General features: G+C 41.5%; 2 protein-coding genes across 5 annotated transcripts in view; one reads left to right on the top strand and one right to left on the bottom strand.

The window, feature by feature from the left end:
- PLAC8L1 (PLAC8 like 1) overlaps window positions 1-7,105 on the top strand; it is an 85,415-nt gene extending 78,310 nt beyond the window's left edge. Inside the window, exon 2 of the transcript XR_012000008.1 lies at window positions 6,888-7,105. The gene's annotated coding sequence lies outside the window, so the exon portion shown is untranslated. The remainder of the gene's footprint in view (window positions 1-6,887) is intronic.
- SH3RF2 (SH3 domain containing ring finger 2) overlaps window positions 1-12,676 on the bottom strand; it is a 133,281-nt gene that overhangs the window by 56,813 nt on the left and 63,792 nt on the right. For all 4 annotated transcript variants that reach the window (XM_026018456.2, XM_026018449.2, XM_072749905.1 and 1 more), the window contains exons 4-5: window positions 12,195-12,290; window positions 4,767-5,090 (exon numbers count right to left, since the gene is read on the bottom strand). In XM_026018456.2, coding sequence (XP_025874241.1) covers window positions 4,767-5,090; window positions 12,195-12,290 — 420 coding nt within the window. The remainder of the gene's footprint in view (window positions 1-4,766; window positions 5,091-12,194; window positions 12,291-12,676) is intronic.

Genomic DNA, 12,676 nt, shown 5'->3' with positions numbered 1-12,676 from the left:
CCTTTAATTTATTCAACAAACATTTGTTCATCACCCATAATAACACTGATACTATGCCGGGCACAAGGACCCACATCAGAGTGGCCTAGTGTATACATACTGTGCTTAATAAGGTCAGGGAGATCACTTCAACTTTTGTGTGTGTGCACACTCTTGTGTGTATATGTGCACACACATGCATACGTTTTCATGTGTGTGTGTGTGTGTGTGTGTATGTGTGTGTGTGTGTGCCATTCATATGGTGGGTCTGGGAGTGCTGGGAGGGGGACTGTAGTCAGATCATGGAGGGCCTAGAATGCCTTCATTTATTTAGGGGATAGAGCACAGGTCTCCCCTCAAATCCTGGGTCTGTTTCTCACTTTGAGACCTTGGGCAAGTTGCCTATCTTTCTGTCCCCAAGTTTTCCTGTTTGGTAAAATGGGCATAGCAGTGCGTACTCTTAACAGTTGTGAGGATAGTCTGTAGGTTTGCAAATTGTCGTTATAGTTTCTGGCTTTTAGTGGCTGCTCATTAAACAGCAGGTATGACTTCTTCTGTGGACTGCAGGCAACCAGTCTGGGCAAGAGAAGCAGCTGAATGGATCTGGGTTTTCAAGAAATTGTGATAGAGGCCATGATTAGAAGAATGGGTGGGAGTGAAGGGGCAGACAGGGTGAGGGTGGTGATTGAGCCTGAGCTCTGGGAGAACAGGAAGGAGGCTGAAGCAATGGTCTAGGCAAGAGATGAGGACCCAAACTAAGGCATTGAGATGGAATGGACAGAAGCTATATAACTAGGCGGCAAAATGAGCTTGCTGACTAACTGAATGTAAGAGATGAGGGAAAGAGAAATCTCTGGAATGGTGACAGGCTTTTTTCTAGGTGTCCAGCAATCCCACTAACCTGGATCTGTGATACAGGAAGAAGGGCAGGCTGCAGGAAGGGGGACTGATGGTGGGGTGTGTGAGAGAGGAGGAAGTCAGGGGTATACTGAGGGACCAGAACCTCTTAGGAAGCCTGCTGTTAGAGAAAACAAGAACGCTTCATTGTTCTGTGAGTGTGGGAGAAATGGGACAAGTAGGCTCTGTGTCATGAATAAGTGAATTTTAGAATCTCTAGAGTGGGCACTTGTGACTTCCACTGCTGAAGGACTTCATTCTAACTTGTGTCCCATGCTGTTGATTTTCTCCTTTTAAGGCATCCCTTCTCAGTGCAGACCTAGGGATCATCTTCAGGACCCTGAAGCCTGAAGGCCAACTCCATGGGTTCCAATCCTCCTACTTATCCTCCTCCATCACCGTTTCCCAGGGGGCCTCCTCGGGTCTAATCCTGAATCGTTTTCTAAGTACAGTTGTATTTAGTGCAAAGTTTATCCTTGAGGTCATTTCCTGACATTGTAGCCAAATGTGTCAGGTGGTTTCCCACAGGTGGGAAGACACAACACCAACAACAGGAAAACAAAATTCCTTGCTTTGGCCTCTCTTTTCATATTCTTCTGTGAACATAAAACTGTATTACTTACCATATATGGAAGATAACCCATCAGACTACATGAAAAAATGTTCAGTGTTATTCAGTTCAGAGATGGGCAACAGCTTGCCTCAAGCCCTGACCCTCAGGCCCTGCTCTTTCCTCCTTCCAGAGGCAGATTATTAGCAAGAGTCAGCACCAAACTTAGTATCATCAAGGGGGTTGGGGAAAATCGGAAAGGGAACAGCATTCTCAGTCTATAGCTCTGTGTTGTTAAATTCTGAGTCTTTGTACTGCTAAAGCTAGTGTGGGTGTCAGCAGGGCCTCATCTCATGTTAGAAGTCCTAACTCCACTAAAGTTAGTTATTCATTTTTTGTGTCCTTGCTAGATTGGGAGTTCCTTGATAGTAAGAGCTTACTCATAGTGTCTTCGGCAGCGTATGTAATGGTTGGACACAGCTGATACTTCATAAAGGAACAAAGCGTGATAGCAAATGACAATCTTTCAGTGTAAAAGACTTAGGGCAATTGTTTGTTGAGGAATGGAGTGGGTAGGGAAAACAATGCTGTAGGGCCTGGAAGTCTAATAGGAGTCTGGTGAAGCGTCTGAGAGAAGGGAGGCTATAGACACCCAAGATGAACCACACTGACATCATAACAGTGTTGCCTGATGAGGCCTCTGTTGAAGACATAGTGCAGTGACAAAAGTGTATGTTCTAATATCAGACAGTTCTAGGGTTAATCCAGACTCTCACTGTTTACTATTTACATGAACTATGACCATACTATTTTTGGTGAGACCTTAATTACCTTGCTGTAAAGTGGAGATAAGACCTTCTCTACAAAGAGTCTTACTATCTTTTAGGATAGAGGGTGGGACTTAGGAGACCAGCAGCAAATAAAGACTTTGCTATCAGAGGATATTATCCTATCTATCTGTCTATTTCTCTATCCATCAATCATACTAGTCTCAGTAAGTGTTCAGGATTATTATTGCTGTTCTTCTTGTTTTGGTAGTTGAATCCCCAATACTCACTATGGTTGCTAGTATATTGTAAGCACCCAAAAGATGTTTATTGGTTCAAAGAGTTACACTGACCTGTGAGCTTTCTACAGGAAACTATTCCTCTTCCAGTCTTTCCTGTCTGAGTATTTGTCACCACCATCTTCCCAGATGTTTAAGTCAGAAGTCTTGATTCCTTGATTTATGGGGTGCCTTCTAGGAACTAGGGTAGTGCGATGGGGAAGGTAAAGGCAGCTTGAAAAACTAGACCCAAACTCAGCTCTCCAGGATGTTAGAGAAAAAAGGAAGCAAAAGAACTTATCATTTGCTCAATTTTTTTACCCATCTTTAGATGTAGCTTATAAGTGAAGCATTTTAAGAGTGTTTTTGACTATATCTGGGCAAACATGTAGAAATACTTATAATCCACTGCCATCTGAATTGAGAAAGGCTATCAGTACTGTGCATAGGTTTCCTGGGAATAAGATATGCAAATGTCATACTTCAGAATTCTCACCATCTGTGAAAACTAGGAAGTAACATTATTTTATTTTATTTTTATTAAAACTTTCTTTGGGGGATACTATTTATTTTAAATCCTACTAGGATTCCCCACTTTGGTTCAGCCTTTCTGTGGATGAGGTAAATGACTGGAAAGAAGAATTAAAAAGGCACATGAAAAGTGACTCTTGGCTAAATCTCTGGGGAAACCAACTTACAGCTGAGTGAGTTTGCCTATAACTACTGAGTGTAGGCTGTACTTTATATATCTATCTCTATATATAAAAAATGGCTTCAGAAAAATTCAGTCAGTCTTTGGCTTAATTTTGAGTCACTAGGCCCCTCATTTTAGAGGGTATATATTGTGTGTATGTGTGTGTGTGTGTGTGTGCGTGTGTGTGTGTTGAAGGGAGAACTTTGGGTACAAAGCGTGTACGTACTTGTAAAAAAGCATTTGGAATGTGTGTGTAGGAAGAGAACTTTATGGGTTTTTATGTAAGGAGGGAGGATGTGGAGGGAAAAATGTATTTGTGTGTGTGTGTGTGTGTGTGTGTTTGTGCCCGCGTTCGTGTATGTAGTGCAGATGGTGGGCTGAAGTACACGAGCTGCCAGCCTCTTAGAGATCCAGACAGTGGTGCAAGATATAAAATGTCGTAGATGGTGATTGTTTTCATTTTAGACCAGCACACAGGTCTTTGAGGAGCCCTTGACTTTCTCCTCCTCCTTGTCTTGTTAAAAAGGGATTAGAGTCCAATTAAGTCCTTTAATCCCAAGGTAGAGATTCATGTTTTAAAACAAGATTTACAGCTTCAAAAAAAAAATACATCAGTGCAAGCTGAAGTTTGTCCTTTCAAGTTGCCACCTGCATGGTTCTAAAGAGTGTTTTCAGCAGAATCCCCAACACACAGTTATTCTTAATTACTTTGCCTCATACCTCCAGTCCTTCATCTTTCAAAGTACCCTTCAACCTAAATAGCCACATGCTGTTAGAAGTACTTCTGCTTCTGGATTGCCACAATCGCCACTTGCTTTATCTCCCTTCAGTTGGCAATTCAGTGTTCTGGCTTAATAGTAATAATACTAAGAGCTAGTGCTTATTGGATGTTTAGTATGTGCCAGGCATTGTGCTAAGCACTTTACATGTATTATCTTACCAGATAATACATATAAAAACACGCAGGGTTGGCTTCATAGGTGTGTAACATATGCAGTCACGGGGCTCTGTGTTTAGAAGGGCTCTTCCCTTGGTTTAATGCTCTGCTGTTGCTGTTGGTTAAGAAATTCTTAACCATTTCTGAGCAAGGGACCTGCATTTTCACTTTTCACTGGGCCCTGCAGATTATGTAGCCAGTTCTGAAAACACCTAGTAACCCACATTTAACCCATATTTCTCTTTTCCTTCCTTTCCATGTGATGCCTAAGACATCGCCACAGGATGGAACAGTGAATTTCTAATCATGGTGCCAAAACCTTCTCTGGAAAATGGATGCCATTATTTGGAGGGAGTATTTTAAGAGACAGGAATCACATCATGGCTTTTAGCATGGGAAAGCAAAATATCTGTGAGGATCCCCAGTGACTCCTCTTAGCCTCAGTTTTCTTACCTGTAAAATGGGGGTAACAGTAACACCACCTAACTCAAGAGGCTGTTTCAAGGACAACATGAGATCATGTGTCTATAGTTCTGATACAGAATATACACTATTAATGCATTATGGCTGCTCAGCAGGTACTCAATATCTACTGTTGCTTGTGACATGGTGTGTGTCACCTGCCTAATCCCAAGGTGCCTTATCCCAAGGGTTTGTTTCCTACCTGTCCCACAGAGCTGGGAGGAACATCTGTTTTCTCCATGTGCTGGGTAATCACAGAAGGGTTGCTGGAGCTGATGAGCACCGGAGTGCTGATCTCTACCATATGGCGCCCAGAGGGAGAATGAACCATTCTGTTGAGAGTGTTCAAGGCTGTTGTGATGGAGAACTGCCCAGGTCCCTTCCTCCTGGATCCAGGGCCCCTGCGGAGGGTGGGCGTGTTGTTTGCTTTGCCTCGGGAGGATGAGGGCACCAGGGACAGGGTCTTTGTGCGGGCTGACTGCCGGCCTTTGTTCTTCTCTAGGAGGTGTCTTGCAGTGAGGTTTGGCTGAAAACACAGAAGATCCATGAGAAGTCAGTCTCCCTTAGTGTGAGCAGCGAAGTCCTACTCAGGCTGGTCTGAAGCCAGTTCAGATGTTACTGTCATCTTTGGTCAACTTCCATCTTTTATCAGTACTTCCCAGTTACTTCACTGTATCAATACACTCTGACAACTCTCTTGCAAAGTAGGTACTGCTCTTATTCTTTACTGAGGTCAGCAGGGGTTAAAATAAACTATGATACTCTTCCCTGATTGGGAGCATTCTTCCTTCATCCACTTTTCCTGGGCACTCCCCCACCCTTTTCCTCTTCTAGCCATGCCTGAATGCCACTGGGTGGGCTGCAGCCCCTGTGTTCGCCCACTGTGGCACTTTACACACCACACTGTTCATTTCCCTTCCTTCCTTCCAGTGGACTGGTGGCCACCCGAGGGCAGAGAGCTCACACAGGTCCATCTCTGCCCTATCCCACAGTGGGTGCTCAGTGAGTATTTGTGGAATCATGTGTACATGAAGCTGCTCTGGTTTATACATTTGATAATCATCTGTGCTAGAATGTGAATCCATTTGGAACTTTGAATCTTTATGTTAAGACCATCTTTTACTACTTCCTTTACACGCTTTCATCTCCCCACCATTATTTCTTGTTCTGTATCTCTTAATCTGTGATACGCTCGTTAATCAGGAAAATAATAAAAGGGGAGGAAAAGAAAAAGAATAGAAAAGAAAGAGCAAGCCTTGTTTTGTAGAGTTTACTAATTTCTATGATATAAATATCTACTAGTGGTTTACAACTAGCTAGCAGAATTTCTGAAAAATGTAAAAACCAGCTCTTGCAATCTAGTTCTAGCTTTAGCACAACCACCAACTGTGCTATAGTTTGAGTTCAATTCCTTCAGAAGGCTGAAATATGCTGACAAAGTTGCCCCCTAAAGCCACATATCTCATTCTAATGTAGAGATGCAACTATAGAGGTAAAAGGGAATTTGCCCATTTAAGAACTTTTTATGACAATGCGCAGAGATTAAAATAGCCAATGTAGAAAATCTTAAAGTTCTTACCTTAAGAAGCTTGTGGTATGGTGAACAAGAAAATCAAGAAGGGGAAGTAGCATTATTATGTCTTCTTTAAAGATGAGAGAGCTGTGGCCCAGAAGGGGTGATTTAAAAATGGCACCACCAGTAAATAGACAACAAAACAAGAAAATATCAGATAGAAATGAGTGCTTTGATGTGATAGACAGCAGCAGGGGGAGACGCATACTTTGGGGGAGGGGTCAAGGAGATCCCAGGAGAAGATGACATTTAAGCAAGACACAGATGACAAGCAGGAGCCAGCCATGTGAAGACAGGGCTAAGAATATTCCAGACAGAGGGATCATAACCTAGTGGGAAGACCTTGAGGAGGAGAAAAAACAGTTTGAGGAAAAAGTCAAGAAAGAAACAGATGCTGGAACAGAGAGAGTGAGGGGCAGGTGGTAAAGTAAAGAGACCACAGAGATAGGCAGGGGCTGGGTCATTAAGGTCCTGGGAGGCTCAAGTTTATTCTAGGTGTAATAGGAAGCCTTTGGCAGGATTAGGTAGAGAAGTGACATGATCTGATTTATGCTTTTAAAAGCTCATGCTACAGTTTGGCAGTTTCTTATAAAGTTAAACCCATACTTAGCATCTGACCCAGCCGTCCCACTCCTACATAATTACTGAAGAGATATGAAAACTTATGCCCACTCAAAAATCGGTATGCAGATGTTTATAGTAGTTTACTCATAGTAGCTAACAAGTGGAAATGGCTGTGTTGTCTTTCAGCTGGTGTGTGGACAAACAAACTCTGGCACATCCATACAGTGGAATATGGCTCATCAATAAAAAGGGACAAGCTGGTCATACACCCAACAACATGGATGAATCTCAAATGCTTTGTGCTAAGTGAAAGAAGCCAGATTCAAAGGCTACATTTTGTATGAATCCACTGGTAAGACATTCTGGAAAAGGAAAATTATAGGAGCAGAAACCAGATCAGTGGTTGCCAGTGGTTGGGAGGCAGGGCAGGGGCTGATGATAGAGTCAGCATGCTGTTGTATTTTTGGCAGGACTTTTCTATTGGAAAAGTTGGAACTTTTGGAACTTTTCTATTATCTTGATGGTGGTGTGGTTATACTGTATGCACTTACCAAAATGTATAGAAGTGGACACCAAAAAGAGTAAATTTTACTGTACACAAATAAATACATAAAAGCTCATTCTGGCTGTTATGCAGAAGTACCAGCCCGGAGACGCCTGGGTGGCTCAGTGGTTGAGCATCTGCCTTAGGTTCAGGTCATGACCCCCAACCCAGGATGGAATCCTGCATCAGGCTCCCCGTGGGGAGCCTGTTTCTCCCTCTGCCTATGTCTCTGCCTCTCTCATGAATGAATGAATGAATGAATGAATGAATGAATGAATGAATAAATAAATAAATCTAAAAAAAAAAAAAGAAGTACCAGCCCAGAAGTAGGGAGACCAGTTAGGAAGTTACAGAAGTTGTCTAGGCAAGCTCTGACGGCAGTCTGGACTAGGGACAATGCCTCACATTCCCCAGAGCACCTATCCCTCCATTGTTCACCTGGTAAGAGGACAATATATATTCTTTGAGTTGAATGAGTAAAGTTCTTTATGATTGTTCACAGCTACAATGAAAGAAGTTGATTTTTTTTTTTTTTTTGCCTCTACCTAATTGTTCTGTCCCCAGGTGAGCAATACTTTCAGTGTTTTCATCAGCAACATTGACAAAGGGCTCTGTGTGACTCTTGGTCTGCCCTGTGCTCTGCCAACATGATTAATAGCTCAGTTGGGGGAGGATTGCAGATCTCTTAAATTTGCATCCACTCATTTGAAATGATATCCTTGAGGTTCACTGGGCTGAGCAAGGTTCACATAACCCAGGCAGGCCCACTGGAGAAGTCTTGACAGGAATGGGTGTAAGCTCAGCATTTGTTTTACCACCTTTTTATCCAGGTGCTATTCAATAAATCAAGTGATACATTAATAAGAAAAATCCTGTTTGTGAAAAAAAAAAACAAAAAACAAAAACAAAACCCACAACCAAAAAACCCAAAACTCCCAAGCCACAAAAAAAACCCCCAAAAAACCAAGCCACATCATTCTTACAAGAAAGCTTTCCTTCTTTCCAATTGCTTTACATGGCACTGGTAATTCAAAACTTATTTAAAGAGTTCTCAGCAAGTGCTAGTCTTAATGAAATGACTGGAGTCAAAATTTAAGTACTGCTTTAAAAAGCTCAATTTAGATTTCAAGTAATTTTTGAAAATCAGGTTCCCAGATTAGAGCAACCACTTGATTATCTTTTTCCCCTCCTAGCAATTAGGAGAACAAATGAAGCAATGGCTAGTTTGATGATAATCTGGAGGGTTCTTGTAATCACTAATTTTAGAGGTGAAGTGGTGGGGAGAGTGTCCAAGTGAATAATCATTAAATGTAGAAATTTTGGAAAAAAGAGTATCAAAGATGGGTAATAAAATCAATGATGCTTTCTCCCCCCAGGAGCTATGGAGAAGTTTCTTGAAATAATGCAGGCGACTGTGTAAGCTCTGAAATGCAAAAACTGAACCCCCTCCTATGTATCCAGCTAGATATTAGCTGGAGCTGGTCTCTGTCCTTGGAGACTTAACCACTGTCTCCCCATCACTGTAATTGTTCCACTCCAGCAAATGTTGCTTGACCCAGCAAATGCTTCCACCACTAACCCAGGCACATAAAGCACAAATTGAGGCCTGCATTCTTGACCATTCCCCCTACCCTCTCCTCACTTCTGTCAACCTCCAAGTCCTGTGGATCTACCTCCTAAATGGTGTTGAATCTATTCACTTATTTCCAATCTCCTGGTCCAAGCCACAGTCATCTTGTAACTGAGACTGCATGCACTGGCCTCCTAAGTGGTCCTTCTGCTTTTTCTCTCTCCTCTTCAAATTATTCTTCCCACTGTAGCCAGAAAAACAGTCTAATAAACCCAGGTCTGATGCAGAGTTACTGTGTCCCTTAAAATCTTTTGATGGTGTCTACTGACTTCCGGATCAAATCCAAACCTTTTATGATATGGCAAAGACCACAATATCTACTAGATAGTCCTTGTACCCCCTTGTACTTCTCGGCTGCCTTGAAGACAGGTGAGGTTAGGGGCATGGTTTGGGCCAGTGGGCAATGAGTGGAGTGACAAGTGTCACTTCTGACCTGAGGCCATTCACTGGGTTGTAACTCAGTCTTCCTTACCCCTCCCCTGCCATGAAAACTAGGGCAGTCCATGTGTTCCAGATGGCAACTACAACATGACGGCCCAGCCTCAGTGAGTGTTCTGGAGTGACTATGTGAGCAGAGCCTCTCACTGTTCTGTGCCAAACATGTAATGTGGGTGAGAAATAAGTTTATCTTTGTCAAGCCATTGACAGTTTGGGGCTGTTTATTACCATAGCATAACCTAGCTTATGTTGACTAATACAGGATGACATATCTGTGATCTGTCTCCCACTTACTTGTCTGGCTGTGTCATGTCATCCTTTTACTCTCTTTGCTCCAGCTCTAGTATTCTTTTGGTCCTTGGGTACACTACACTTCCTCATCCTACAAGATTTTTGCGCATGTTACCTCCATTCCCTCAAACATGCTACCCTCCATGCTCACCTACATAGTTTCTAATCATCTGTCTGATCTTGGCTTAAAAGGCATTTGCTGACCCCCTTCCCACAAAAGTTGCACATCATTCTTTCCTTCTCCTATTTAGTTCCCTCTCCTTCACTCTTTGTATCGTTTATTACAATTTGAATTACTTGGTTAATGTCTGACTTTACAATCCCTGAAAGTAGGGACCCATATCTGTCTGTATCTTTATTTTATTTTTTAAAAATATTTTATTTATTTATTCATGAGAGACACACAGAGAGGCAGAGACATAGGCAGGAGGAGAAGCAGGCTCTAAGCGGAAAGCCCGATGTGGGACTCGATCCTGGGACGTCAGGATCACACCCAGAGCTAAAGGCAGGAGCTCAACCACTGAGCCACCCAGGGATCTCTGTCTGTATCTTTAGACTTTAGCCTAGGACCTGACTTAGCAGGTACTCAATGTAAAATGAGTTGAATGATTGAATATACATATATATAGGACAGGGGTCACACTGAATGGGTTTGTTTTCTAAATTTTTTCTCCTTATTCACTTGTTAAGGTAATTTTTTTTTTTTTTAACAGAGTACCTCTGTGTTAGTAGCCTATGCAGTCTAAGCAACACCTGCTTAGTGTTGGCTTAGACCTAGCAGTCTAAGCCATCAGGTGTTTAAGAGAAGACAGAGACAACTGAGTGGTCAACTAGTGGTGACATTTTATGGAGGAAGCAGGTTTCTTTTTTTTTTTTTTTTAAATTAATTTTTATTAAGTAAGCAGGTTTCTAGTTGAGCCTTGTAACCTGAGTGAGATTTGAACAGGTGGAGAGGATCGGGTGTGTGTGCCTCAAAGGGGCCTCAGGAAGAGAAAAAGCACTGGTAATGAGAATATTGTTTACTAGACACTGTTAGAAGACCAGCCTCTTGGGACCCATCCTCTTCCCTTCCATTTTCCAGTCTTTCAACATTGATTGAGTTGGAAGAGCTATAGAGAATCTTGCAGGCTGGATAGTGTTCTGGGCATACCATTTGCTTCAGAACCTGTTTTGGCTCTTAAGAATGAGAGAATTGGTCTCTTTATCTCCAACTATGTCTCTGTTTTCACCCTACCTTCCTAGATGGTGGAAAGCATGCCTTTTACTGTTCTCATAGCGCCCCACTTCTCACTTTTAATGCTTTATGCTTGGTAAGCATCCAATTAATGCAGTTAAACAATGGAAACTCTCTTTTAAATTTGTAATGATCTGCCTCAAGCTAAGGTGAGGCTCAAGGATAGAGAGGTTAGGAACTCCAGGTTATAGTATTATTATACTTGAGAAATAAGTAGATATAGTCTAGCATGTGCTCTTCCTTTGTTTTCTTTTTAAAGTAGCTTAAAAAAAACCCAGAAGGAATATATGCTCATTTCAGAAGATTTATAAAATATAAGTTGGCAGGGGCAGTCCGGGTAGCTCAGCGGTTTAGCTCCGCCTTCAGCCCAGGGTCTGATCCTGGAGTCCCGGGATCGAGTCCTGTGTCGGGCTCCCTGCATGGAGTCTGCTTCTCTCTCTGCCTATGTCTCTGCCTCTCTCTCTCTCTGTGTCTCTCATGAATAAACAAATAAAATCTTTAAAAAAAATATGTAAGTTGGCAGAAGACAATGAAAATATCTAGATTTTCATTATCTGGTGATCACCACTGTTAATATTTTTGCATATACCCTTCCAGTCCTCTATCTATTTATATACACACACACATATGTATAAAGCTAGTTTCATACAGTTCCAATTATTTATCATGGTAAAAAACATATGACAAGAATTTACCCTAGTAGCCATTTTAATATATAGGATGCAGTAGTGTTGAGTATATTCATATTGTTGTGAAACAGATCTTCATGACTTTCTGACCTTCTAAATCCAGAACTCTATACCCATCAAATTTTATTTACTTAGCAACAAATCATAAACCTCTTTCCATAATTACCAAATACTCAGTGATATTTATATTCTTCTTTAGAATTATTTTAATGGGTATATATTTTTTCATCACCATAATTTTTAAAAATGAAATCCTTATTGGATATTTAGATTATTTCTTGTTTTTCACCATTACACACAATGCTATGGCGAACACCTTGTACATATATCTTTGTATACTTGTTCGAATATTTCTTTACAATAAACTCTTGGATGTGGAATTGCTGAATCAAAAGAGATATCGGTTTTTTAATGTTATTGATATGGGTTTATTTGAGTTTGAGCATGAGAAATTGCACAATTCACACTCCTACCAGCAGAATAAAAAGGCCCATTTCCCCACACTCTTGCCAGAACTGGGTGTTATCTTCTGGCATCTTTTCTTTGGAGACTTTAGTTACTTCTGAAATAAGCCTTCTATCAAAAAGGCATTTCTCTCAGGTGTCCCTGTGGCACATGTGTATTTCAGGGTAAGCGTGTATCAGATGCAGACTTAATACTTACGTACCTCTACAAACAAGATCGGGAAGATGCCTACTTGATCCCCTAACTTGCCTTCTGCCCAGTTCTCATCCACTCGGCTGATCACAGTGATGATATCATCCTGAAAGAGACAAAGTCTCAAGGTCAGCATTTGCTCTCGGTTTTCAGGTGGCAAAAGCTTTCAGTGGAGATCAGAGTGGAATCCCAGATGGTGTAAGGTGCAAGAAATGTAACTCTTTCATAATTTATTTATAAAATCTTCCTCCATTAAGGGCAGTATTTGGGTCACCAAGACCATAAGAGGAGTAGAAATAATTTGGAGGAACAATGGGATCCAATAGAAAATTTGGAAATGTTTCTAATTTTCAATCACCAGCAGAATCTGGGTGTTAGTTTATATTAGTTTTATGGAGAAATCAATATGGGAGCCACAGGGAGATAGATTTTTAGCTTAGCAAAAGGCAGAATAAATTTCATTCTAATTTTGAAGACTTTGCAGAACCTATT

The sequence above is a fragment of the Vulpes vulpes genome, chromosome 2, assembly GCF_048418805.1.
Source record: "Vulpes vulpes isolate BD-2025 chromosome 2, VulVul3, whole genome shotgun sequence".
NCBI lineage: Eukaryota > Metazoa > Chordata > Mammalia > Carnivora > Canidae > Vulpes > Vulpes vulpes.
This window is presented reverse-complemented; position numbering and strand designations above follow the sequence as displayed.